General features: G+C 37.6%; 1 protein-coding gene across 1 annotated transcript in view; it reads left to right on the plus strand.

Annotated features, from left to right (window-relative positions):
* Positions 1–27,471, plus strand: part of LOC127618435 (uncharacterized) — a 70,640-nt gene extending 43,169 nt beyond the window's left edge. The window contains exons 2-7 of the mRNA XM_052090866.1: positions 1,872–2,039; positions 10,970–11,024; positions 11,113–11,200; positions 14,316–14,851; positions 21,896–22,015; positions 26,989–27,471. Coding sequence (XP_051946826.1) covers positions 1,936–2,039; positions 10,970–11,024; positions 11,113–11,200; positions 14,316–14,851; positions 21,896–22,015; positions 26,989–27,471 — 1,386 coding nt within the window. The 5' untranslated portion in view covers positions 1,872–1,935. The remainder of the gene's footprint in view (positions 1–1,871; positions 2,040–10,969; positions 11,025–11,112; positions 11,201–14,315; positions 14,852–21,895; positions 22,016–26,988) is intronic.
* The last annotated feature ends 230 nt before the right edge of the window (positions 27,472–27,701 follow it).

The raw sequence follows: 27,701 nt of genomic DNA on the forward strand, positions 1-27,701 counted from the left end.
ACAAAGTGACATTTTATTTATTTAATAAATGCACTGTACATTTTATTATTGGTTTCTATTTTATTAAAATATATCAAAAACATTTTTTAAACATGAACCTTACATTTTTCATAAAGTCATAAAGATTTAAATAATTTCTTTCAGTTTCTATTCTGAAAGCAGTTAGTGATGCGGAATCATGTGTAAATATTTCTGATTAGGTGCCAGTGATTGTTCAAAGACAGCGGTTCCTTTGGCTTGGATAGATGACGCTGAATGACTGATATTTTTGAGCCCTACACCCTTCGACCCTCAGAAGCTCTCTCTCTGGAGGGCAAACCCTCTGAAGGGATTAGGGCATAGGGATGAGCCCTTTGGAATGGAACGCACTCTCCTGCTGAAAGCTTTTAAAATTGCGTCCTCTAGTGAACATCAACAGGGGCCAATAGGATTGTGGATGCTGCGATGATGAATGTTATTCATGAAAGTTATAAAATGTGAACAATAATTTTTTTTTGACGTGCATATAAACTACCTCACAATTATATTGAAGGTGCATTTTGGCATCCATATATGCAGTTTTTTTTTTCATTCTTTTTCTATGAAAACCTGCTCTAGACGGAGGTCTTTGACCATTGCGCCGCATCTCGCTGTTTTAATCAAGATCTTGCACTTGAGTGCCATGTTTTTTAAGACAACCATCAATCCACCTTAATGCAAAATGCTGTCATTTTGATGGTATATCTGCCTATGCGGCTTCACTCTCTCTCGGTCTCTGCGTGCGCTTGAGAGAGTGGAGAGCTCTTGCAGCCAAGTGAGGAAATGGCATTCCTAATGCAAAAATAACTAATGCACCACTTTTAAAAGTACTTTGTGTATGAGGTTTCATGCATTAGGGAGTTTTTATTCTGATGCTAGGCTACAGTATAAGTTCATAAGTTTGGGTGTTAGATCAGCTGTCACTCACACCAGTGTGCCCAAATAATTTTCAACAGGCACACACAGTAAATTTCACTGCTTGCACTGAAGAGCCCTGATTTAGCAGACGCTTTTATCCGAAGTGACTTACAAATGGGGAGAAACAAGAAATGTATCATACAGGAGCCAATAATATTAGAAGTGCCGCAATAACGGCATTAATTAGCAGTGCCGCAATTAATGAGTATTAGCATTAGCATTAGCATTAGCATGTTCGTTTACTTCATAGAATACCATGTAGTTACCATGGTAGATGTAACAAAATCATGGAATTGCCATGGTACATTTCAAAAACACAATGGTATTACCATGCCTGTGTCAAAGGCCAAGGCATTTCCATGATAAATATCTTTATATCTTGAAAAAATAACATGATATAACAATGGTAGCTTACTTTTTGTACCTTTTTTCTTTAATGAAGTCAGTAAACATCACTCTCAGACTCCTAATAGCTGAATTATCTTTTCACTCACTCAAGTTATGAGCTATTTTTAGAAGGCTGTTTTTTTTTTTTTTTGTTGTTTTGTTTTTTTTAAATGCTTAAAGTGGATTACTTACTAAAATTACTTAAAATACTTTAGGGGTCACTTTATCCTTTTTTTAAATAATTACTTTATTTTTATACCTATCTCAAAATGCAGGTCAAGATCAGTTTAACCACTATTGTATTGGTTGTGCTTGCTCAGTGTGATCCAGACTGAATGGCTCACTTTATTAAACATTGAACACGACAAACCGACCTTACAATTCTATTAAAAACATGTTCAATCACTGTATAAAGAGCTAACATGTTTATTATACATTTAAGACTAAGCTGGTTTTTAATGATTTAAAACCATACTTTTATGTTCAGAATACTCCATTCTAACCTTATGATAACTTCTGATTTTCTGTTTCTCTCTCTCTTTCTATAGGTGCACTGGAAGAGCCGTACGACAGGAAAGTTTGTGTGTATGTGTGTCTGTGCTGCTCAGTGGGATGGTTTCAGATCTCCCTAAGGTGCTGATACTGGGGGCCATCGCTGCGGCCTCTGCCTTTGTCGTCACCATCCTCATCGTACTGGTGTGTGTGGGGTGTCAGAGGTGAGAACACATTTTTTGAAACATTTATTTATAAATTAAGCCTGTTTTTAAATTCATAAAATGCAATCCATTTTGGGGAATCTAATTGGTGTGTGTGTGTGTGTGTTTGGAAAGATGTATGAACACATACACAAACACTGATTACTTGATTACATTAATTAATTGCATAATAATACGCTGATTAATTAATCAAATTCATCGCAAATAATCACATAAATCAATTTTGCTGAGAAAAGCCCTCAAAATAAGTTCATTAAAAAAAAATTGTGGTAGGTGAATGCATTTATGCATGAATAGATATTACAAAAGTGGCTTTAGAAGTCAGTGTTTTACAGTGTTTGTTTTATTTCAATATCATTGAACATAAGCCTATCACTGGCCTACAGTCCACAGCAATCCATATTGCATTCGAGTTTGCCAGTATTAGGCAGCCTGATCTCATTTAAATTATGTGACTGTTGCGACATTTTCGCAAAATTATATTACTTGGTTCCTTTAAGGTGCTCTCAGTAATTTCTTCCTTATTAAACAGGTTTAACTCCTAAAGACATGAATTTTAATTTTGCAATGTATGTAGGAAATCATGAGCACTCACATTAAAATGAATTCAGTAACATCAGTCATATCAGTAACCTTATAAAAGCTGTTTTATTCTACATGGAGAGGGTCCACACATGGGGGCTGCCATGTTAGAATCACATGATCAGCTGAATACTACTCACTTAATCTCAGTAACCGACCTGTTATTTGACACTTTCACTCAATTATTAAAGTAATCATGACTGATTGTGAATATTACATTTCCATAATAATATCTGAAACTGAAAACTATACATTTTTAATGATGCTGCAAGTCCAAGATGACACAAAGACAAAAGTTGCTGAGTTCAACCTTTAAGATGCCGATATGCTTCTAGTGAAATCAGAAATAAATTGTGTGACGTAATTTTGAAAAACATTTAAATAAAAAATCTGGCCAAAAAAAAGGTGTTTCTGAGTTTGTTAAGATGGTTCGAAACAGTTTGCCAGCGCAAACATTCAGGAAATCTTCAGAACACCTTACTGCCATTGGTCAATGAATTGGTGGGTGTAACTTGGTGCTTCACTTACTTTGACACCAACATCTTTCTCTTGTAAAGGTTTTCACTCAGTCGAGATCAGTGAGCATGAACACACTGGAGAGCAAAGTTTAAATTAAATTATTAGTATTTAAAAAAAAGAAAAAAAAAGCATTAAAGCCCTTTTAATGATCTTACGTGGATTCTTTTCACAAAATGTATCATAAAATCCAAAGACAGGTGGTAACTTGTGTATATAATGGCCACATGTAATGGGTTAGCATTAGCATTAGCGCCATTAATGTAGAATGTAAACATGACAAACAGAGTACAACAGTATACAATTGCTCAGCTGTTTTGACCATCATTTTATCAGAGCCTGAGGTGTTCTGAGTTGAAATGTTTATTGTGTGGCACTAAAAGCAAGTTCAATTTTCTCCCATGTTTTCAGTTTAATATTCTATTAAGTTTTAAATCAACAAAACCTACTTCTCTACCCTAGACTTTAACCCTTATGTTGTGTTCAGGTCATTTTGACCGAGACAACTTTATTTTATTTTTTTTTATAAAACAAAATGTATAATAAAAAAGTCCTTGGCTTTCCTTAGCAAACACACACAAAACCAAATTTGACAATTTTCTTTAAAAAAAAAAACGTTTTTACACTTGTGTTCCCGATCAAAAAATACCGGCCATTGGAAATGAATGGATTAGACTACAGTTCAGGAGCATCCCAATCCATTAGATGAGCACACATGTGGATGTATGTTTGCACAAAGTCATTGGACAAGCACACAGGAACACACACACACACACACACACACACACACACACACACACACACACACACACACACACACACACACACACACACACACACACACACACACACACACACACACACACATGTTGTGTTTCCATGTTTTATGGGGACTTTCCATAGACATAATGGTTTTTATACTGTACAAACTTTATATTCTATCCCCTAAACCTAACCCTACCCCTAAACCTAACCCTCACAGAAAACTTTCTGCATTTTTACATTTTCAAAAAACATAATTTAGTATGATTTATAAGCTGTTTTCCTCATGGGGACCGACAAAATGTCCCCACAAGGTCAAACATTTTGGGTTTTACTATCCTTATGGGGACATTTGGTCCCCACAAAGTGATAAATACACGCTCACACACACACACACACACACACACACACACACACACACACACACACACACACACACACACACACACACACACACACACACACACCCCAAATCATCCAGATTCTAGGCTTTAAAATGACACCTATTTTGTTCAGATCAAGCAAATGGTTTTAATTTATTATTTAAATGTTTTTTGTTTTTTTGTTTTTCTGAAGGAAGTTCCCACCACTGGAATAAGCTCAGTTCAATTCATATAAAAATATATATATTTTTAAATATGTTCAAAAAAGGAGTACAAAACCATCATTACTAAAAACTAAGTTGATAATATATGCAATATGAGAGATTTATAATTTTTGACCGGGAACACAAAATGTGTTAGCACAAAACAAACACAGCACAAGGGTTAAACCTAGACCTTACTGATAGTGTCAAAAAAGCAAATGTGAGATAAAAAAACTACAATTGCTAAATCAACCACATCATTTTGTGGTGCTTCTATGACACTTTTGGCTCATGCCTCGATTCGAATGCTCTTTAGGACTCGTTCTCCAGTCCTTTGCATCTCAAGTGGTTTGTTTGGCAGAACATGTTGCCTCTTGTTACACCTGGGATTGGGCTGACTGCAGAATTCCAGACTGATCTCACAGTAAAATCGACATCAGGAGGATGAATGTTTTGTCTGCTAAAATCAGTCTTTGTTTTTCGAATGTTCTTAATACAACCCCCAACCCCCAGTGCTGAAGACTGGTACTACAGATTTTATTGAGAGCATTATTGCACTCTTTCACTTCTTTGAATGAATGACCCAAAGGCATAGCGCATCAGATTTTTGCAAACATTTGAGCAGTAATTACATTAATGTTTCCCTGTCTGAGCATATTTAAATGTATTATTATTTATCGCTTTATTTTTTTTAAACTGTAAATTGTACTAAATTAATGCATTCAATTGACAGCCCTACATAAGACTCTGTTCCTGAGTTTTCTGTTCCTCTGCACATAAAAGTGTTTCTGTACAGATGCACCCCACTCATATGTCAAAAGAAATGCGTCTGCTTCTTAAAACGACCCCCTCCCCTTGTGTCAGGGCACCGCCTCCTCTTTCTCTTCACTTCTAACTTTTTTCTGTCTCTATCGCTCCTTGCCTGCTGTGGAGTGATTTGATGAATGCTAATATCACTCCTTCTGCAGATTGCGTGTCCTCGGTAGGAGGCTCTTCGCTGGGAAACAGCCTTAAGTTAAGCTCTGCATCGGATGCTCTTTTGTGAAAACGACTTTTGCTTAGGGATGTTGCAAACAATGAAACCCTACAACACATCAGTTTCATATGCTCTCCGGCATCTTTCTATTTCTGTTTTATGTAATGTTTCAAAGAATAGATGAATAGGAATGATACTCGTCTGTTACATTTTCACCACATAGACTTGTTTTTGCTGTGTCTTGCTGTGAATTGCTAAAGCAGGGGATTACTAGCAAGTTGCACAAAAGTGAAGTGTGTTTATGTTTTAGTATTATTACAACTGCAAAAACAGAGGGCGATACAATTAATATTTTATGCCCAAGACTTTCCAAAGAGCTGGTCGGTAATTCATCAAACTGAATAGATACAGACAATGCAAAGGTCACAACGGCTCAGAGATGACAGTGGTTTTCATCTGTATGATGGGAAAAATACAGTATTAAAAGCTTAGTAATAAAAATTCTTTACGTTATTATTTAAAAAGAGACACTATATTCCAAGTCTTCTGAAGCCAGTTGATTATTTTGAAGCTGTTATTCACTAAAAATACAGGTTTGGAATGACAACGGTGAGTAAATAATGACATAATTTTCATTCTATTCCTTATGTATGGTAATTTAATGAGAACTTGCCTGAATGCCTGAAAATGTTTAAAAATGAACCCACTTCTAGAACCATTGCAGCTGTGTGAGGTTTTGCTGTATGTACAGCATGTTCTGTGAGTCATGTGTAGATGTAGACACAGGGTCACTAAAACCTCAGGTGCAAATGTGTCCTTTTGCTCTTCTGAGTTTTCTAACCTTCACAGGGGAATAGAGCGAAACAGCCCTTCAGCAGAACAAACGAACAGGAGACTTCGTCATTACCGTCATGGCTCCCTACAGACTCACCGCCGTGAAGGCAAAGAGTTGCATGAGACACTGGGGTATAAATGCCTAGACTAGACATTGACGTCCTCACGCAAATCATGAACGCATCTCACGAAGCTGATAGCAACAGTCTACTGGCAGATTAACAGATTAACATTGTGGAGGATGTGAGTTTAAAAGATGTAATGCCCATTGCAATGAATATGCAGTCTATGGGGAGACTATTTCTTTCAATTAATCAAACTCCCACTCAGACTTCAGGTAACATTTAATGTTATTTGAATTGGTGCTATTTTTCACTTTATACTGTGGAAGGCTTTGTATTATATTAATAGAGCATTATATTGTTACATATATTTTGCACATTTAAAATCTGCGATTAATCACGATTAACTATGAAAAATTATGCAATTAATCGTGATTCAAAATTTTAATTGTCTGACAGCACTAATATTATATACTTTTATTAGGGCTTCAAATTGACTAACATTTTTCATGAAACATTAGTAAAGTTTCAGGAATTAAACAGTCACAATTAACCCTTTAAGCTTTGAAGGTGTTTTTAAAGATGTCCTGTTTCAGTGGCATAGCCAAACATTTTCTTTTTTTCTTATTTTCTCCTAAGGTGCATTTGTTTTGCTCCCAATCATTTCAACTGCATCAGAGAAAAACACTTCTCATAGTGTCCAAAAATGTCTCTATGTGTCCAAAAACCTCTCCAAACAAACACAACATAATAATTTTATATAAAAAACTAATTACACATGCAAACACAATAATGACTAAAAGGTACACATGGCATGGAGACATGATTTTAGTCATGAGATTTCACAGAATGAGTGCCTTTTGACTGCATCAGTCTGCATCATTCATTTACATGGCACCTCCTGGTGGCCAAATGTAACATTGTGCTTTGTGTGGGTTATCTGATGATCTATGTTTGCGCTCGTTTGAAAGATAATCACCAACTGTAAGTAATGCTTTGTGATATTTTATGTTCTTTTTATAAATTGTGAAGTTATAATTGAAAAAACAGCATACAGGCAACACTAACATAATTGTCAAAGATATATACTTAGATATTACTCGCTATATTTTTGTCTGTGAGTAAAACAAAGATCTTGAACTTTGATCAGGTTGTTTTTACTGATTGCTATAATGTGTACAGTGCAATATATGTATAAATTATCAAAACGGAACACTTCTAATTTGTCTACAAATTTCAAAGCACTTGTTCTGTTTTGGTCATAATGCCTACATGCATTGGAAAGTGGAGCTTCTAAGCTTTCAAACGATACTTATTTTGTGTTGGTCAAGACTGTTTTTGTTAATATGTTGATGATAATATTTTTTCACACGGGCCGGCGGGCCCATCCAAGCTTAATAGGTTAATGCAGTATTTGTTCGTTTTGTTGTTTTTTTTTTTTATTCCTGAAAGTTTACATTTCCCAGCCATAATTTTTAGATATGACAAATTATATTACCAGCATAACAATAGTAAGAATTAAGGTTAATTCAGTGTGATTCATTATTTCAAATATCATGCGTTCAAAAATGAACACAAGTAATCATGCCCCCTGACTGTATGTGAATTCTATAATAAGGAATTTTCTTGCAAACAGAGCAGATCAGGTTTAAAGTGCCAACTATATGTTTTTGTGAGTCTTAGTCTGCAGGGGGCAGCAAGCACCACTCCAGCTGTACAGACAACAATCCGGCAGCTGTTCAAAGACAGCTCAACGGAGCAAAGTGCAGGGGCCTTGGGACCCATTTTTAAAAGTTTAATATTCCATTTAACTTAACACAGCATCCAAAAAATGCAGCGTTTATGGCTTTAGACACTGAAAACTAGTGAAATGCAAATAAAACACTGTGAGACCCTCCAAAAGCATCTGTCTGATGCATGTACAGACATCACCTGAAAATAGCCCATGTTTTCCTAGGACAGATTGCTGTTGACTGTAGGCCAGTGACAGGTATATGTTCAATAATGTGGAAGTAAACCAGACAATTATATTCACTTCTAAAACAACTTTTTGTTTAAACAATGCTTTACTCGTCTGCCACAATAATGTAATGTCTTTTAATTATTTGAATTATTACATTTATTATATATTAGATTTATAATTATTTTGATTATTATATATTGAATTATATTTATTCGGGGGCTTTTTCTTTAAATATTGATAAATGATTAATTGCAATTAATTAAATGAATTGGAATATCATGTAGCATAATTAATTTGATCAAAACATTTTAATTATCACACAAAAAAACAAAATTCTGTCATTATTTACTCACCTTCAGGTCATTCCAAAGCCATATGCTGTTATTTTTTTTCATGATACAAAAAAGAAGAAATATTGATGAATCTTTACACAGCTCTTTTCCAAAAAACACCACTTCATAGTCTGACAAGATCCAAAAAAGCTCCTTAAAAGTACTCCATACAACTGACATGCTATATTCCAAGACTTCTGAAGCCATATGATAACTTTATGTAAGGAACAGTCAGGATTGTATTTGATATTCACACGGGCTGAAACGATTTGTCGACGTTATCCACAGCGTCAACAATAAACAATTGTCTACAAATAAATTTGTTGTGGAATAGTCGTTTGATCTCGGCTGAAATCGTCGGTTAAGGGCTAACGATTAATTGTTGTAGTAATTACCCAAATAATAAAAGAGTAATTCGTTGCAGCCCTACTATTCACTAATGACAGTATGTACTCGAGCTGGCATGGACAACACTTGTTTGTGATGATCCATGTTATCCAGCACGATTTGAGAATAATGAACTTTGTTACAAAGGAGTTATGGTTAGTGTCACACATTTGATTACTGACCAATAGAAATAGTGCAGAATTGCATCCTACAAACAAATTTGTGTGGTCTCAGACTTTTGGACCCACTGTATGTGAAGCAATCACAGATTTCTTCCATTAATCAAACCGTTTCAAACAGTTTGTTCAAAAAAAAGAGAGAGAGAGAGAGAGAGATCCCCTGTTTCACAGATTCTCGTAAGTGAGAGGTGTGTGTAACAGTGGATGTTAAAAATTGGGTGAAAGTGCGAAGAACAAAAAGAGGTGTGTTTCACGGCTATTGGATTGGTGGAGTGAAAGAGAAGCTATAATTGATGTCACACCAGGTGTGTGAAAGGAACGAGGAGAGAAGAGGAAAAAAGGAGTGGAGGGATTGTCAGGGCTACCCATCCATCCTCTCGCTCTTCCTCCAGCACACCTGCAACACATCGAGTCCCTCATGACAACCCCCAGAGAGCCATTACAAACACTCGCTGTAGTGGAATTTTACTTCCTGCCCTATTCAACACTACAAAATAGCTCTATTTAAAACCAAGTGAGCTGTCTCGCTGTCTAGCTTTTAAGGCAACTTCCTAGCTAAAACTGAGGCTTTGGTCCTAAACATAGTGAGCAGCCTACATGAGCATTTTAGTGTTGAGGAAACTTCAAAACGGTAGCTTCCCAAGCTACAAGCTACTAATAAGTAGTTAAAGGGGTCATGACACACCTTTTTTGAGGCTCACTTATAATATTTGTAAAGTTTTTTGTACAATTTGTAAAACATGACCATTTTCCACCCTCATTCTAACACTAAGTTTTGGTAGACTTGACAGTAACCGACAGTGTCTCTCTGCTCTTTATTGACCTGCTCTCTCATTGCCATCTCACTGCTCAACACTACTGGGGAAGTGTCATACATGGAAGTGATTAAAGGTAAAGTTGGTGGTGATGTGTTGTCGTGGAGGCGATCAGATGCAAATGTCTTTCACAGTGTGACATCACAATGTGGAGGAAGTAGAGAATGAGTCATTTTTGTAGCTTGGCTTCAACAAATGCTATTTTTGCAGTGAGGAGGAAGTTTTGAGTTCTGAAACTTAGTACAATGAACTCTTATATGTTAAAAGATCATGACCCCTTTAAACTTCAGTCAAGCTACTCCTAAAAAAGCATTTAGCGACACTACAAGTTACTAAAAAAAGTAGCTGACTACATTGAAGCTATGCTTAGAAGAATATAATTTTAAATATATAAAAGTCAGATGATATTTCTTAATTCTGCAGTCATTAGTTCTATATTTTATAATGTATATATTAGCTGAAAATAGCTGAACTACTGCCACGCTTCAAAACATTTTAAGTTGAGTTAATAGTGTAGCTATTTTAGTCACATTGCGACAAGTTTCCAACGACAAGTACTTTGTCTGTCCATACTGAAAGCGAAAATGTGATAAGATATGAGAATCAAAGGCAATTACAATATGTTATATGTATATATATTTAATATACAGTTATGATAACGTGAAATTTTGGATCAGTGACATTTCACTGTGGTGGGGTTACCCAGCGCAACTACACATAAGTTAAAAAAAGACAAGAAATCAACAAAATGTCCTGTCGCTTGACAAGGTCGTGGCTGGTAAGCAATAATGAAAAAGCTTTTTTGTGTTGCGCCTGTTTAGAACCAAGACACAATGTAATAAGCACAAACAATATTGGGTAGAATAGCTCCTTATATATTTGCTGAATCTTACAGTATGTACAAAATTTGAGTGCTTTTGTAATTTTTTTCCACAGAAAAAGCAAAAGCAAACATGCCCACACCAATGGAGGGGGTCAGAAAACAGAAACAGTGAGTGAAAATAAACACGAACACACACACACTTACATACCCAATGTGTTTGCATGCATATTCGTGCTAATGATATTGGTTGTTGCAGGCTGCTCTGCGCCAGTCCAAGCTGAACTCCATGAGTAAATCTGACACCCGCCTGCATGATATGAACCGGCTGCCCTGCAATGCCAATGGTGAGAGAGAGAGATAGAGAAATAGAAAGCTTTAACTGGCCCTTATGAGACACTCACACAGACTCATTTGTCACACACACACATATGCACTGGCCAACACTCATGCGTGCTAAGACTGACATCTCTAGAGGCTTGTCATGGTAAGATGTTTACTTGTTCATGTTTCCACTGCCACCAACGTGTGATCTGCAAGAATGAGACAGACACTTGTTCAACTCAACACAAACAAACACACATGGATGTCTTACATCAGTTTTCTCATCTGTTACATTCAGCCAAATGTATTCTCATGCAGCTAGTATGGGAAGACACAAAAACACATAGTATCAAAAAGATAATAATAAAGTCCCATTTCTGTTAAAGGAATAGTTTACCTAAAAATGAAAATTCTGTCATAATGTATTCAACCACATGTCATTACAAACCTGTATGACCCATGCAGGAATTTTTTATTAATATTCCGATCCATCTTTTCACAATGGCAGTGGATAGTGCCTCACTTTCACCTGTTATTTGCTGTTTTTGAGTGTGTTTAGACTGTGTGGGTCAATCTGAACATTTAACTTATTTTTAACAAATAACTTTTTATAAATAAAATATGTGGCTTAAAGCCTAAAAAAGGACCTAAATGTATCATAACAGTTGTCCCTGTGGCTCATGTGTCATATTCCAAGCCTTCTGAAGACATTCGATACGTTTTTGTGAGAAACAAACTGAAATTTAAGTCATTTAGCTGTAAAAAAAATTATTAAAATCTTGACATCCATTAAACATTAGAGGCCCTATCAACTGCCATTATATTGGAAAGAAGGATCAGGGTATTTTCCTTTTGTGTTCTACATAAGAAAGGAAGTCATAGGGGTTTGTAACAACATTATGGTGAGAAAATGATGACAGCATTTTCATTTTTGAGTGTACTATCCATTTAAAGTTATCATGAAGTCAAAATCGACTTTATTTACTTTTTAAATACACGTTCCTGGTAATATTGCTAGAAATTCTTCTCCTTGCCCAGTAGGGGCGTATGCATGAAGAATGTGAATCACCAGAAACACATGATGTGAAAGTTAAAGTGGAGATTGACTGAGCAGGGAGGAGAATTTATTGTAAAATCTGAAGACATTAGTCATATGGATTGCTTTTGAGCTTCAACATTTTGGCACCCATTTACTTGCATTGTATGGACCAAAAAGAGCTGAGAAATTCTTCTAAAAATCTTCTTTTGTGTTCTGCTGAAGAAAGTCATTCACATCTGGGATGCAATAAGGGTGAGTAAATGATGAGAGTATGATGAAAGAATTAACATTTTTGGGTGAACTATCCCTTTAAGAACTATAGTTCTCAATCTAATCAGTTCCTGAGGGATCATATCAAGTCCCACTCTTTTTTCCTCAAATATCCCATTTCACTTGGAAATTCTGTTTATGGAAGTAATGTTATAATGGGATGTGAATGTCATTTTATGTTGACTTGAACTCATTTTACAACCTGTATGCAGGATTAAATATATATAACTTTGAAAGTATTTGGTGAAAATATGACAATCTAACAGCACCGCTCTGCCCTCTTGTGTTTGCCTGGAGATACACCAGGTCCTACATGCCCAAAAGTATATGGACGCCCTTTATAATGGACAGGTTTGGCTTGGTCCCTTAGTTTCAGTGAAAACACATCTTAATGCTACAGCATATAATGAAATTCGAGAGAATGTTTTGCTTACAACTTTGTGGCAACAGTTTGGGGAGGGACCTTTTCTGCTCTTGTGTCTGAATGGCAGCAAATCCCCTTTAATGCCTATAGTTTTGAAATGTATTGCTCAATAAACACAAATGGGTTTGGTGTTTGGGTGACCACATGTTTTACTTTGGTCCATAGTGTACTTTAGGACATGTGGTGTGTATTAGAAATGGTGTTATAATGATCCTTTGTATGAGGTATGTGTATTTTCTCATCTTTATCTGCTATGACATCAGTGTTTCACCAAGGATTTTTTTAAAGCAGTTGTGCTGTTTTGGCAGATGACCCCTATTTATGTGCATCAGTGAGTGGAAGAGCTTAAAACGACCTTAGCATCATTATAGATGGGTTATTCAGGCTCGCCTTTTGTGTGAAAAACAAATATTATCAAACATTATAGAACATGGATCAATCATCAATCAAGTACTTTAGTTTAAAGTTATATAAAAAAATCACAAAAACCTGTTAATACATTAAATGTCATGTTTATTTAGTGGAGTGAATCAGCTCTAGATGATGCTTCTCTGTCTATAATTCAGATTTGTTCATAGATTTGTTTAGTTACAATTTTTGTAAATCACACCTTAACCAATAGGTGACAACAAATGAACATCTTCTATGTGTTTTGAGTGAGTCATTAAACCAGTGATAGAGCAAGGAGTCATTCAATACTAATCACACTTGCATGTCTACAAATCTACTAAGAGAATTCAGCTGTATTTAAGCATCAAGTGTTTTCCCTAAAACTTACAACAACTTTCTGTATCTATCATTTTGTGATAGAGACTTTTACTCATAAATTATCCAACCACTTTCTCTCCTTGATGAACTAGATTACTGAAGTAATTGTACAACAAAACTCCTCTCCTTCAGTCGGTCAACATATCCTGATCCTTGTTCGTTCAGTGAAGCAGTGTATTCCTTCAGTGGGTCAAACAAATGATATGCTCCTTCACAGCCTATACTTGAATGTTATTGGCTTGTGGTATTGTCAGTCTTTACAGTAATGAAAACCCACCAAAGCAGTCTCGTGCTTTTAAACTAGAGCTCATTGGCTTCTAAAGTTGGAGACGTCAGTAACAAGAAATATGAGTCAGTTTATGGAGATCAACAAGAAGGATTCATTCACTTACAAAATTCATTCAAAAAGACAGATTTGTTCACAAACTAAACATCACTACTGCGCACAGTGTAAAAAGCATACAGCTTGCTGGGGCTAGAAAGCTTTATGTTGCATCAAGAATATTAATAAATCATGCTGCACGCATATAGGGGAAACACTGTAACAATTCTACAGCTCCGTCTTTAATCTTAATGTGTTGTTTAATCTAATCCCAATTTTTGTTCTAATCTGTGTTATTCTGATGCTAATTGACAGGCGCCCCTAAGAGCCGACCGGCCAGCATGGACCTCCTACTCCTGCACACCCGGCACTCCAACTCTGACCTCCGACCCCTGAGCTCCACCTGCCAGGTCCCTCAAGTATCCAACACCTCTGAGAATGACGAGCGTGAACACACCTACTCCGAAGTTTGCCGTCGCCCGTCTCCCATGCCCAACCCCACAGACGACGGCCTTTACGAGAGTGTTGGGATTAAAGGGGCAGGACCTGATGCAGCTCCCCCGCCACCTGCCCCTCACCTCACATCGACCATCACGTCCGTCCAGCACCATAACCATAGTCCAACCCTCAGTGGGAATGGACGAGGCAGAGGGGGCATAAATGGCATAAGTCAGGAGGCGGTGACAGCAGAGTACGCCTCCATAGGGAAGGTGAAGAAGCTGGAGCGTGGCAGGAGGGAGGAAGTGGTGGAAGACGAGAGGGAACAGCACAGTGTGTCCAGTACTGAGTCCTCCAGCAGCACCTTGCACAGGAAAACAGTGGAACCATTTCACCTACCGAATTTCCCAAAGGTGAGTATGAAGCAGTTCAGATACACAAGTTCAAAATTTTAATTATATTTATTGTTCCCACATAGGCAAGTGTTAGCCTCAGTAGCATGCCAAGGCTCACATCATTATTAAGCCCAAAGTATATTAGGTTTTGCACAATCAGCAGAGTGCTCGAGCACTCTATGTGTGCCGCCTAATTCTTTTAACTGCCTAGCAATACCGTGGCAACCACACAGGATGCCCTAGGAACCTAATTTTTAAATATTTAAAGATAGCTATGTATAATTATATATTGATATAAATATGTATAATCATTATATATTGAATTATTGTTATATGATGGGCTTTCTCAGCAAATATTTGTATATGTGATTAATCGCGATTAATTAACCGGGACACCATGTAATTAATTCGATTAAAAAATGTAATCGATTGACAGTCCTACTGTAAACACAACTATACACAGCTAAAACACTCAAAACACTTTAGCAACCACCTAGCAAAACTAAAAAAACAGCTATAAACACAACTATACACAGCTAAAACACTCAAAACACTTTAGCTAGCAACACTAAAAAACAGCTATAAACACAACTTATACACAGCTAAAACACTCAAAACACTTTAGAAACACCTAGCAACACTAAAAAAACAGCTATAAACACAACTATACACAGCTAAAACACTCAAAACACTTTAGCAACCACCTAGCAACACAAAAAAAGCTATAAACACAACTATACACAGCTAAAACACTCAAAACACTTTAGCAACCACCTAGCAACACTACAAAAACAGCTATAAACACAACTATACACAGCTAAAACACTCAAAACACTTTAGCAACCACCTAGCAACAATAAAAAAACAGCTATAAACACAACTATACACAGCTAAAACACTCAAAACACTTTAGCTAGCAACACTAAAAAACAGCTATAAACACAACTTATACACAGCTAAAACACTCAAAACACTTTAGCAACCACCTAGCAACAATACAAAAACAGCTATAAACACAACTATACACAGCTAAAACACTCAAAACACTTTAGCTAGCAACACTAAAAAAACAGCTATAAACACAACTTATACACAGCTAAAACACTCAAAACACTTTAGAAACACCTAGCAACACTAAAAAACAGCTATAAACACAACTTATACACAGCTAAAACACTCAAAACACTTTAGAAACACCTAGCAACACTAAAAAAAACAGCTATAAACACAACTATACACAGCTAAAACACTCAAAACACTTTAGCAACCACCTAGCAACACAAAAAAAGCTATAAACACAACTATACACAGCTAAAACACTCAAAACACTTTAGCAACCACCTAGCAACACTACAAAAACAGCTATAAACACAACTATACAGCTAAAACACTCAAAACACTTTAGCAACCACTTAGCAACAATAAAAAAACAGCTATAAACACAACTATACACAGCTAAAACACTCTAAACACTTTAGCAACCACCTAGCAACACTACAAAAACAGCTATAAACACAACTATACACAGCTAAAACACTCAAAACACTTTAGCAACCACCTAGCAACAATAAGAAAACAGCTATAAACACAACTATACACAGCTAAAACACTCAAAACACTTTAGCAACCACCTAACAACACTACAAAAACAGCTATAAACACAACTATACACAGCTAAAACACTCTAAACACTTAAGCAACCACCTAGCAACACTAAAAAAACAGCTATAAACACAACTATACACAGCTAAAACACTCAAAACACTTTAGCAACCACCTAGCAACACTAAAATAAGCTATAAACACAACTATACACAGTTAAAACACTCAAAACACTTTAGCAACCACCTAGCAACAATAAGAAAACAGCTATAAACACAACTATACACAGCTAAAACACTCAAAACACTTTAGCAACCACCTAACAACACTACAAAAACAGCTATAAACACAACTATACACAGCTAAAACACTCTAAACACTTAAGCAACCACCTAGCAACACTAAAAAAACAGCTATAAACACAACTATACACAGCTAAAACACTCAAAACACTTTAGCAACCACCTAGCAACACTAAAATAAGCTATAAACACAACTATACACAGTTAAAACACTCAAAACACTTTAGCAACCACCTAGCAACACTAAAAAAAAGCTATAACCACAACTATACACAGCTAAAACACTCAAAACAAGTTAGCAACCACCTAGCAACACAAAAAAAGCTATAAACACAACTATACACAGTTAAAACATTCAAAACACTTTAGCAACCACCTAGCGACTCTAAAACAAAGCTATAATCACAACTATTGACAGCTAAAACACTCAAAACACATTAGGAACCACCTAGCAACACTAAAAAAACAGCTATAAACGCAACTATACACAGCTAAAACACTCAAAACACGTTAGCAACCACCTAGCAACACTAAAAAAAACAGCTATAAACACAACTATGCCCAGCTACTGCATAGATAGCCCTGGCAACCACCCAGAACACCCTTGCAACCACCTAGCAACACTAAAAATCATAAATAAAAAAAATAAAGCTAAACACAGCTAAAAAAAAACAACAATCTGAACACCTTAGCAACTGCATAGCAACGCACTGGCAACCACCCAAAACAAACACAGACACATATTCAACGCGACCGCATGCGTCTCTCTTGAGAACCGGCGCCTCTGGCTGCCCTTTATCTCGCTCTCCCGCTTATCAGCTGATTCAGCGCCGGCCGTGCTCCATCACGGCCCGGTCACGCCCTCCTCCTTGTCACACTCCTCCCCCGTCTGATTCATGCCATGGCGCCATCATTCTGGCTAACCCCCTGCCTGGTGTGAGGAGAGAAAAAGGGCGAGCAGAGACACACAGAGAGAGAGGGAGGAGGGAGAGAACTTGCTCACCAGCTCCCGGACGCACTGTTGTCTGCTCCTCAATGGCTCCTCCCCTTCTCGGCAGATGGCCGCGGTTCCTCCTGCTTTCGGCGGCCGGCCACGCCCTCCTCCTCATCTTATGGTGATATTAGTGAACCTAAATCCTATATGCACTCTTGAATAAAAAATATCAACAGTCCGTTCACATTATATTTGTCCCTCTGTTAAGTATGTTCTGAAACTTGGGGGTAAATCACAATATTACATGCTTGTCGAGCTACTCTTCTCATTTTCTTAACTGAAAAAAATTAATACAAAAAAGAAATCTTTTTCATGGGTAAATAAACACTCTACAGCATAAAATGCTTGAGAAAAACATGCATCAGTCCAAATGCAACAGCCAGCGTTATCTGCAGTTCATCTGAAGTGAAACGCATTTGACAATTTCTATCTGGCACACCGGGAAAATGCCCGGTATGCCAGATAGAAATTGTCAAATGCGATGCACTTTGGGGCCAATCAGGGGCAGACTGGCTATCGCGAGAACCGAGCCGGCCGGTGGGTCGGCCGCGAAATGAGTCGAATGGGCTGCGATAAGCTAATATGAGCCACCGCGTTATGCAGAACGGACCACAAAATGGTGCCGGGATATGCAGAAAATGACAGCGAACACACACCCCCCCCCTCAAGGTAATTTTTATTAAACATACTTTTTCCTAATGCATAATGCATTTTTTTAAGAAGTGAAAATTTGTTTTAGTGAATAATTTACCATGGCAAATAATTGCTAAATAATTAGACAAGTTGTTTTTTCGATTTCTGTTATTTTATTTCAAAACAGATATGGTATGAACGGAAGATACACAGATTGTCATGTTTTCAATACATAGAAAACACACATACTGAAAAAATGTATACCTTGAATGAATTGAAAGTAGCATCTGCCAAATGCATAAAGGTATGTTTAAAGTACTTGAACATACAGTAGAGTCTATGGTGCAGCTACACATTTAGCCACTAGAGTTCACTGTATCACATAACAATATCCTCTACCTTCATATTGGTTTCACGAGTTCACTGGTTCATATTGTCCTGGAGCGCATTAGGGTAAACTGATTTGGCGTGCTGCCTATGATGGACGGGTTTGAGCTCTGAGATCCCCCCTTGGCAATTTGACTAGAGCGAGAAATAGAAACGCAATTTTTGAAATAATAATTGGTAGAGGCGTTATGAAATATAGATGCAGAAGGGGATGCGGTGGGGAAGCAGCTATATATACTTGGGATATGATTGGCAAGCCTAGATGAACAAGCTCCTCCCAAACCTACATTTGCACATTTATTTAGCGTTATCTTATCAAGTTGTTTTTGTTTTATCATTTGCACAGCAATTGTGCACAAAAGTCACAGACACATTATGTAAACACAAGGTTAATAGTAAAAAGTGTTATCTTTTATACTGTAAGTGAATAGTAAATATAAAGTAAAAAGTGACTTGTATTGTCTTGAAAAGTCCTCGTATCTCTACAGTATATGCAAAACAAGAACATAAATCTTTTCAAATCTATTCAACTATTCAACTGTAGTTATACAGGATAAAAAATAACATTAGCAACTTTTTGCAAGTGACATTTTCTTACCCAGGGCCGTAAATACCATAGACCCCCCCCCCCCCCCAATGATTATTTAAATTAATTTATTTTGGTAACTTTGGTTCCCCCAAACGAAAAAATGTGTTACATCCTTGATATTACCTCCATCCGTGTCACATACAAGTAGATGTTAGGTAGAATTCTAGGGACTGACATCTTCAGTCACCATTCACTTTCATTGTAGAATTTTTCCATACAATGAAAGTGAATGGTGACTAGGGCTAATATTCTTCCAACTTCTACCTCTCTTTTTGTGTTCCACGGAAGAAATACATACAGATTTGGAACAACATCAGGGTGAGTATGATTAATTACCTAATTTTGGGGGTTGAAGCAACCATATAAAGATAAAAATAAACTAGAGCAATAATTGAAAGCAGTGTCAGTTTCTCTGATCGCTTTATTCTTCTGATATGTTTTTTATTGTCGTCTGTTGCCATTTCACCTATATTCATGTCTGTCCGTCAGCTGATACATGTTGATGTTGTGTGTGGCTTTCCAGAACAGATAATATTTGCAGAGAGCAGAACAGCCATGCAGAATGATGTTGCCTTTAAAATGGAAAACACACAGATGATGGGATAATGATCCCGTATTCCTGTTAACACAGCTCTGCTCTACTTGTCTATGTGTGTGTGCGTGCAATTTGTACACCAAATACAGAGATTAAAATATTTTTTGTTACAGGTTTCTGTTGATTGATGGCTTGTTTACACAGGCACAGTATTGTATTTGGTGTTGTGTGTGTGGGTGTGCATACGTATCTTTCTAAACCTGACTTAGTTAGGTGATTGCACACTTGCCATTTAGTGGCTTAGCAAGGCTAAGTGGCGTGTATCCCTCCCTTCATAAGGGGAATTAAAGTATCAATGAGTGTGTCTAATTTGACCTGCCTTATATCCCAGCCTGCATCTACAGCACATTTTTGTGGAGTGTGTGTGAGTGTGAGCACGCACCACAGTTGTGCATCACATGTGTCACTCGAGTGCACTGGGCTGGATTATGTTAAATCTGTTGGCAGGTTGCCCTCTCCGTCATGTGTTTTTTTTTTTTTTTTTTTTTTGTAAAGGCATCAGGGATGAGCCACGGAGCAGGTAGTGGCTTCAGCCAGGAAAATAAATAGCAGCACACACTGTAGACATTCATCTCCCAGTATTATTCATTTGTACGGGAGACATGTCCTCCCCCCCTCTTTAATCATTGACTCTATCTGCTGCTCTATGTGCATATCTGCTCCCTTAATGATTAACTCATAGAACATTTCCATTATAGAAGCAAATACTGATCTAACCTAGAGTTTTGATTTGCTTACAAATAAAGTTGTTAAATGGTAAGCGTTTCAATCTTTTAGAGACAGAGATAGATAGAGATGATTAATCCAATTTGTAAATTAATTGAACAGACTATATGTCTATCCCTCACAACCTCATTTGCATCAGCCTAATATAGCATCTATCCTGACTAAGGTATTTTGGTGTTAGGGGCTGTTTAAACCGAACGCGTTCTTGCTTTAAAGTGTCTCGTGATGCAGCGCAACGAATGAAACATGATGCATTTTTAAAAAGTTCTTGACACGGCATCTTAAAAACATGGTGCTCATGCGAGAGACGCTGGCAAAACAGTGGGATGCGGCACAAAGGTCAAAGACTTCCATCTAGAGCATGTTTACATAGAAGAGGCCATTCAGACGAATGCGTTTTAGCGTTAAAAAAGCTAGAAGCAGCGCAATAAATGGAATGCGGGTCTCGAGATGCGTTCTTGTAACTTGGCACTGCATTTTAAAAACATGGTGCTCATGTGAAGATGATAACAAAACAGAGGGACGCGGCACAATGGTCAAATGTGTCCGTCTAGCATGTTTACATAAAATGGGCTGTTCTGACCGAACGTGTTATTGCGTGAAATAAAATCTAGATGCGGCGCAATGAATGGAACAGAACACAGGTGTCTCGTGATGCATTTTTAAAAGTTAAAGTTCTGTTAACTTGACACAGCCTTTAAAAAAAAATTGTGCTCATGCACGAGATGCTAAAAAACAGTGAGATGTGGTGCAACAGTCAAAAACATCTGTCAAGCGTACCATATGTTTATGCAGAAGAGGCCATTCAGACCAAACTTGTTATTGCGTTAAAAAAGCTAGCTGCAGCACAACGAATGGAATGCAGGTGTCAGGACAGCGTGATGCGGCACAATGGTCAAAGATGTCCGTCTAGCGCATGTTTTGCATAGAAAAGCAGTTCAAACAGTTTTGAAGTGTTTTCAGTTTTAATTGTGTTAACCAAGTGCTATGGCCTGTTAAAATAATAATTACTTTGTTTGTAATAGTATAATCTATGATGCTAAACAATTGAATAATTTAATATATTGACAAAACAACTTTGGTTATTAGAACTTGCTTGTAGTCAGTTGTAGTGTGTGGCAGGGTGGAGGGCGGGGCCTGGTGTGTATGATCACGACCCGGCCCCGCCCTCCGCCCTGCCACATAGTGCTTGAAGAAATCTGACCCGCCTTCTTGTTCATTATCTGACCAACAGGAGGCAGTGTTCATGGGAAATGGTGAGCAGTACATTTGGAAACCACCAGAAGAGGATGAAATCATGATGCCAGGGGTTCCTCCACTGGAGAACGGACACAGCCATCCCACCACAGTTGAGGTAAAGTGTCGACCCGCTCCCTCGCAATTCCAGCGCTGCAGACGGGGTCATAACATTGCTCTGAGGTTGCATGAAGGGATCAGGTTTCAGACTTTGACCTTTAGCCTCTAAAGCTCAAGACCACTTGTGTACATTTTGGATTTCTATGGTCAGACAGTTGTACGTCAATAAAGAGACTTTTTGCTCAGGAATTGAGTAGAATAATGACTGTAGCCGAGAGGGTTTTATTGCAGTTAGATAAATTAGGTCTTAACGTCTTGGGCCCTTGATTCTCCCTCCCCCACACTCTCACTCAGTCTGTCGCTGGCCTGGAATGGTATGACTAACAGACAGGTCAAAGGTCAGTGGACTCTGCTTGTTGACTGTCAGTTCATGGGTTAGTGGGGTTAGTGTGGGGGGGTTGAGGTCAGGACAGATTGGCACTCTTAAGCACTCTGAGTCAACTTTTGTTTAACCAACTTCCTGTGGCCACTCAAAACATACATGCAGTGCATAGTTGTTTGGTATACCTCACATTTTAAGATGAAATGGATTGTTAACATGCCAGTTTTAATATTGGTACCTCGTAAGGCATTCAATTAACTGTCAAACTGTTTTTCAGTAGTGTAATAATACACTTTTTTAGGCTTAGTGTCATCTGTAGACTTCTCCAAACTCTCCACACTCCACTGTCTTTCTTTCTTCACTGGTCATTCCATCTCCTGTCCAGAACGTCCAATTTCATGTCGTGAAGTGGGTGTATGAGTGTGTGGGTGTGACACCTGCCCTACGCTCCTCTTCACTTAACACAATATTCTGCATATAAAAGGTGAATTCAGGTTAACTGGACCACTTTTTGATGACTGTCAAGACATTGCCCAATTTACATAAATTCACAATATTTTAATGTGTGGTTGTGGCCTATGTAAAATAAAGGTCCTAATAAATTACTCATTAGTCTTCAAATTCTTAAAGGAATTTTCCAGGTTAAATACAATTTTAGCTCAGTCAACAGCATTTGTGGCATAATGTTCATTACCACAAAAATGAATTTCGACTCGTCTCACCTTTTCTTTAAAAAAAAAAAAAATGTTATCACACTAAAATCATGTTAACATGCATGTAGTTTATGTCTAGTGGCTATACTTTTGAAAAAGTGAGCATTTTGAACCTTTACAGATTAGCCCCCATTTACTTCCATGGAACCCAGATTGTATGTTAATCACATGTTTATTTGACTTGAAATCTCCAAATAGTACAATTTCCAGACTGAAATTGTAATTGTCACCTGTAAGTCCATGTGTACTGTATGTATACATATGCTGCATGTCATGCTAGGTTGAATTGCTTCTGTAGACTGCACTTGTAAGAAAGGAAATGAGAAAAAGTGAGAGAGCGAGAGAGAGATATATAAAGGGAAAGAAAAGAGAGGTAACAAAAGAGCAAGAGGAAGAAGAAAAAAGCTCTCAATGCTTTCTCAATAGCTGCAGAGTTTTGAAACTTCCGTCATCATGATTTCCCCTCTCTCTCTGTGGAAAGTACAGCACAACACACATTAAACGATGCTTCACACAGTGAGAAGATATTAGCATGGCTCAGACGCATTTGGGAGTTTCAAACAACATTAAATAGACAGCGGGAGCTGCGTTGTTTAGAATACAATATAAATGCGCCTGGTTCAGTAATGCCTGTGTTCAGATGCATGCTGCTGCTCATGCCAGGAAAAAATACAGCAGGAATACTGTAATGTTCTTCAGACTGGTCAGAGGTGTTAACATGACAAACATGTTGATATATACAGCTCTATCTGTGCTTCTCTGACAGCTCTCCCACTGCCTTTACACGTTAATGCCATAAAGGTCACTATGTGCCAAGCCAAATTCTTCATTGGGATTTTACACATGCCTTTCAGATGCGAGTGCTAAATGTCATCTACCACAGAGAGGGCATGTGGGAAGATCTGATCCCCCTACCCACACACACACACTCACACTCAGATGTTAGTATTTCAGTGATAGTTCACAAAACTTTAATAATAATTCTGTCAGTATTCATTCATCCTCATATCGTTTCAAACCTGCATGACTGTCTGTAATATGAATGTAAATGTGGATTAAGACTGTCAAGCTTCATAAAAATACCGTGAAAGAATCATAAAAGTGGTCTAAATGATTTGTGTGCCATATTCCAAGTGGTCTGGAGCCATTCATGACCCTTGTGTAAATAATATTTACTGAAAATCTTCATTGAGCTTTCCTCAGTGAAATCATGAATCATTTACTGAATCATTTTCTTTAGTCAGTTATTTTCAATGAATTAAAAGTTCCAGTTCAAAAAATAGGTCTGAAATAATTTGTTAACAAATCTTTCTCATTAGTCAGATCTTTTCAATGAATCAGTTGTTCCAGTTCACAAAACTAGTCTAAATGATTCATTAACGAATTCTTCTCATTAGTTTGACCTCTTCAATGAATCAGTTGTACCAGTTCACAAATCTTATTTGAATGATTCGTTAATGAATACTTCTCATTTGTCAGAAATTTATAATGAATCGTTTAATGAATCCTGCTCATTAGTCAGATGATATTTATAATGAATCGTATAATGAATCCTTCTCATTAGACACATGATATCTAGAATGAATCGTTTAATGAATCCTTCTCATTATTCAGATCTTTTCAATGAATCAGTTGTTCCAGTTCACAAAACTAGTCTGAATGATTTGTTTACAAATCCTTCTCATTAATCAGATGATATTTATAATGAATCGTTTAATGGATCCTTCTCATTAGTCAGATGATATTTATAATGAATCCTTTAATGAATCCTTCTCATTTGTCAGATCTTTTCAGTGAATCAGTTGTCCCAGTTGACAAAACTAGTCTAAATGATTCATTAACGAATCTTCACATTTGAATCTTCACATTTGTCAGATATTTATAATGAATCGTTTAATGAATCCTTCTCATTAGTCAGATCTTTTAAATGAATCAGTTGTTCCAGTTCACAAAACTAGTCTGAATGGTTCGTTAATGAATCCTTCTCATTTTTCAGATGATCTTTTCAATGAATCAGTTGTTCCAGATCACAAAACTTGTCTGAATGATTCATACACGGAACCTTCTCTTTAATTAGAACCAGGGCTGGATTGGTAATCTGGCATACTGGGAATTTTACCGGTGGGCTGGCACACTTTGGGGCCGATATGAGTCAGATCTTTTCAATGAATCAATTGTTCCAGTTCACAAAACTAGTCTGAATGGTTCGTTAAAGAATCAGACTGATTCTGTTCCTAAGTTTAACTCACTGACTCAATGAACAGGTCGCAGCGGTTAACAGCTCACATTTTTAGTGAACAATGACTTTCTGTCTGACACAAAGCTATCTTATCGCATCGACTTCAAAAGTCTTCAAATAGAGCGCATGAATCATATGGACCACTGATGATACTTTTATGGTGCTTTTCTGTCATTTTGGAGCTTGAGAGCCCCAATCATCATTCACTTTCATTATATGGAAAAGAGTGGCCAGAATGCTCTTCAAAGTGTCTCCTTTTTGTGTTTTGTGAATAAATTACGAGAGAATTTGAATTTTAAGTGAACTAGGCATATTCCTTTCTAAATCCCATACTCCTGGCTCTGGTGCAAGCGGAAAAGGACATTAAAGAAGGATTGTGGGAAATCATCCCACCGGTTCAGCACCTAGGGTTAATGCTGTCTCAGTGGGTTACTGTGGTGAAAATTTAACAGACTTATCTGCAGGTTAGGTAACACTGCTGCTCTCTTCAGCCAGATAAGAGCGTTTACACTGGCTCTGTCTATCACGGCAAAAGTGGGTCATGTTTCTGCTGTATGCAAGCAGAGTCCTGATACCATGCAATGCTCCACACAAGTCAAATACTCACCAATGTGGGCATTAATATTCCACATATCTAGATATACTACATCATCAGACAATGCTGTTGTACCCAAGACCAGACTTGGCCTTGGACTCTGTATTGAGACTATATTTTTATGGCCTTTGTCTTGTCAAGTGTGGAATCAAACTTTTTCACAAGGCCAGTCAAGTCCCTTTAAATAAAAAGGCCTGTCTTGTTGAGATACTGAGAACTGTGTTGGCTTGGTTCATCTACTGACACAAGGAGTAATACACAGATATACCTGAGGAATTACAAGCTGTTTAATAACACGCAATGACACGAACCTTCCAAACTTGGGCATATCCAGAAATAATTTTTTCCTCGTAAGCACCTATTTTTTAACAGCCTAAACTAACTTAAAAAACACATGCCAAAACAATGATATATTATTGTCAATAATTCTGTCCTTCGAGCGTATCTGAAGCAGAGACAAAAGTTAGTGGGACCTTTTAGTTCCAGTAATATTGAAATATTTACTTTATTTAAGTAACACCTCATAGATAGACCTGGTTTATAATATATATGGATAGAACTTACTATGTGAATGATTGCTGCTCTATGATTAACAACAAATATTTGATTTCTGTAAACAAATACTGTATATTATGGATCTTTTTGGAGTTAGATTGGTTTAAGGTTATGTTTTACCACTCATCTATTATCTGATGTTTATGGCACATCAAATCTTGTGAAAATTGACTGTAAAAGACAAGATTTTCATGTCTTTATGGACAGCTTTTGACTTTTCAATATGGCAGATGCACCAACGTATCACATTTCATAGGAACAGCTGCTAATGCGCCATCTACGTATGGATATCCATGCTAAAAACCACTCAGAACACCGTAGCAACTGCATATCATCGGCCTGGCAACCACCTGCATCACTACTAACTGTTTTTGGTGAAAAGGAACTTTGAAAGTTTGATGATTCTGTGCACTGCAATCTGAGTGTTTTTATTTTAAACCCTCTTTTGTGCTCTGTCTCTTTTAGCACTACAACTGTAACATGAGAAGTGTGCTTCCTAGTGCGGTTATTACGAAATCTCATTTTGTGGTTCTCTCTGTCTCTTCAGATCTCTGACATGTACTCTACCGTTTGTAAGACCTTGAAGAGAAGACACCAAAAGGCCCAAAGCCAAGAGGATAACAGGCCGACAGGCTCTACAGCGTCTGAAGTGGTGGAGCAGGGCTCGGGGGGTGCTGTGGACTGGCCCGCTGGCGGTGCTTCAGGGGAAGAAGCATGGGGGAAGAGTTGCTCCCAGGAAGAGCCTTGCTATGAACCCGTGGGCGAGAAGACGTGGCCTCGGGGCCTGGCGCTAGAGTCAGACCCGGCTTACGCCACCATCGATTCCCACCGGAAACGGGAGAAGCTGGCCAGCAACACGCTGAAGCCCAAAAAGAAGCCTGGAGGTCCGCCTCAGGGGCCAGGAAGAGCCATGACTTGCGAGAACTTTTACGAGTCTATCGGTGATGTGAAGCAAGGGGCAAATGCAGCGAGCACCACCACTATCTTTACCTTCAATGACGGAATGGAAATGTATGTTACAGGGCTATAAAATCCTCAGTAAAACAGTCAAATTAAACACCTACAGAGGGGACAAGAACAAACTGCAGCCTACTTGTTTAGACAGATGAAAAGATACAGCGTACAGCTGCCAAACACATGTCAAAATCCATTCCTGATGATAAAATAATGGTTAGCTGGTCTTAGCTGGTCTCTCAGCCTGATCAGGTTGCTCTGTTGGCTGGTTTTTAATGTGTTTCAAGCAATTTTCAGCTGGTCAGG

This window comes from Xyrauchen texanus, chromosome 25 (assembly GCF_025860055.1).
Source record: "Xyrauchen texanus isolate HMW12.3.18 chromosome 25, RBS_HiC_50CHRs, whole genome shotgun sequence".
Classification (NCBI taxonomy): domain Eukaryota; kingdom Metazoa; phylum Chordata; class Actinopteri; order Cypriniformes; family Catostomidae; genus Xyrauchen; species Xyrauchen texanus.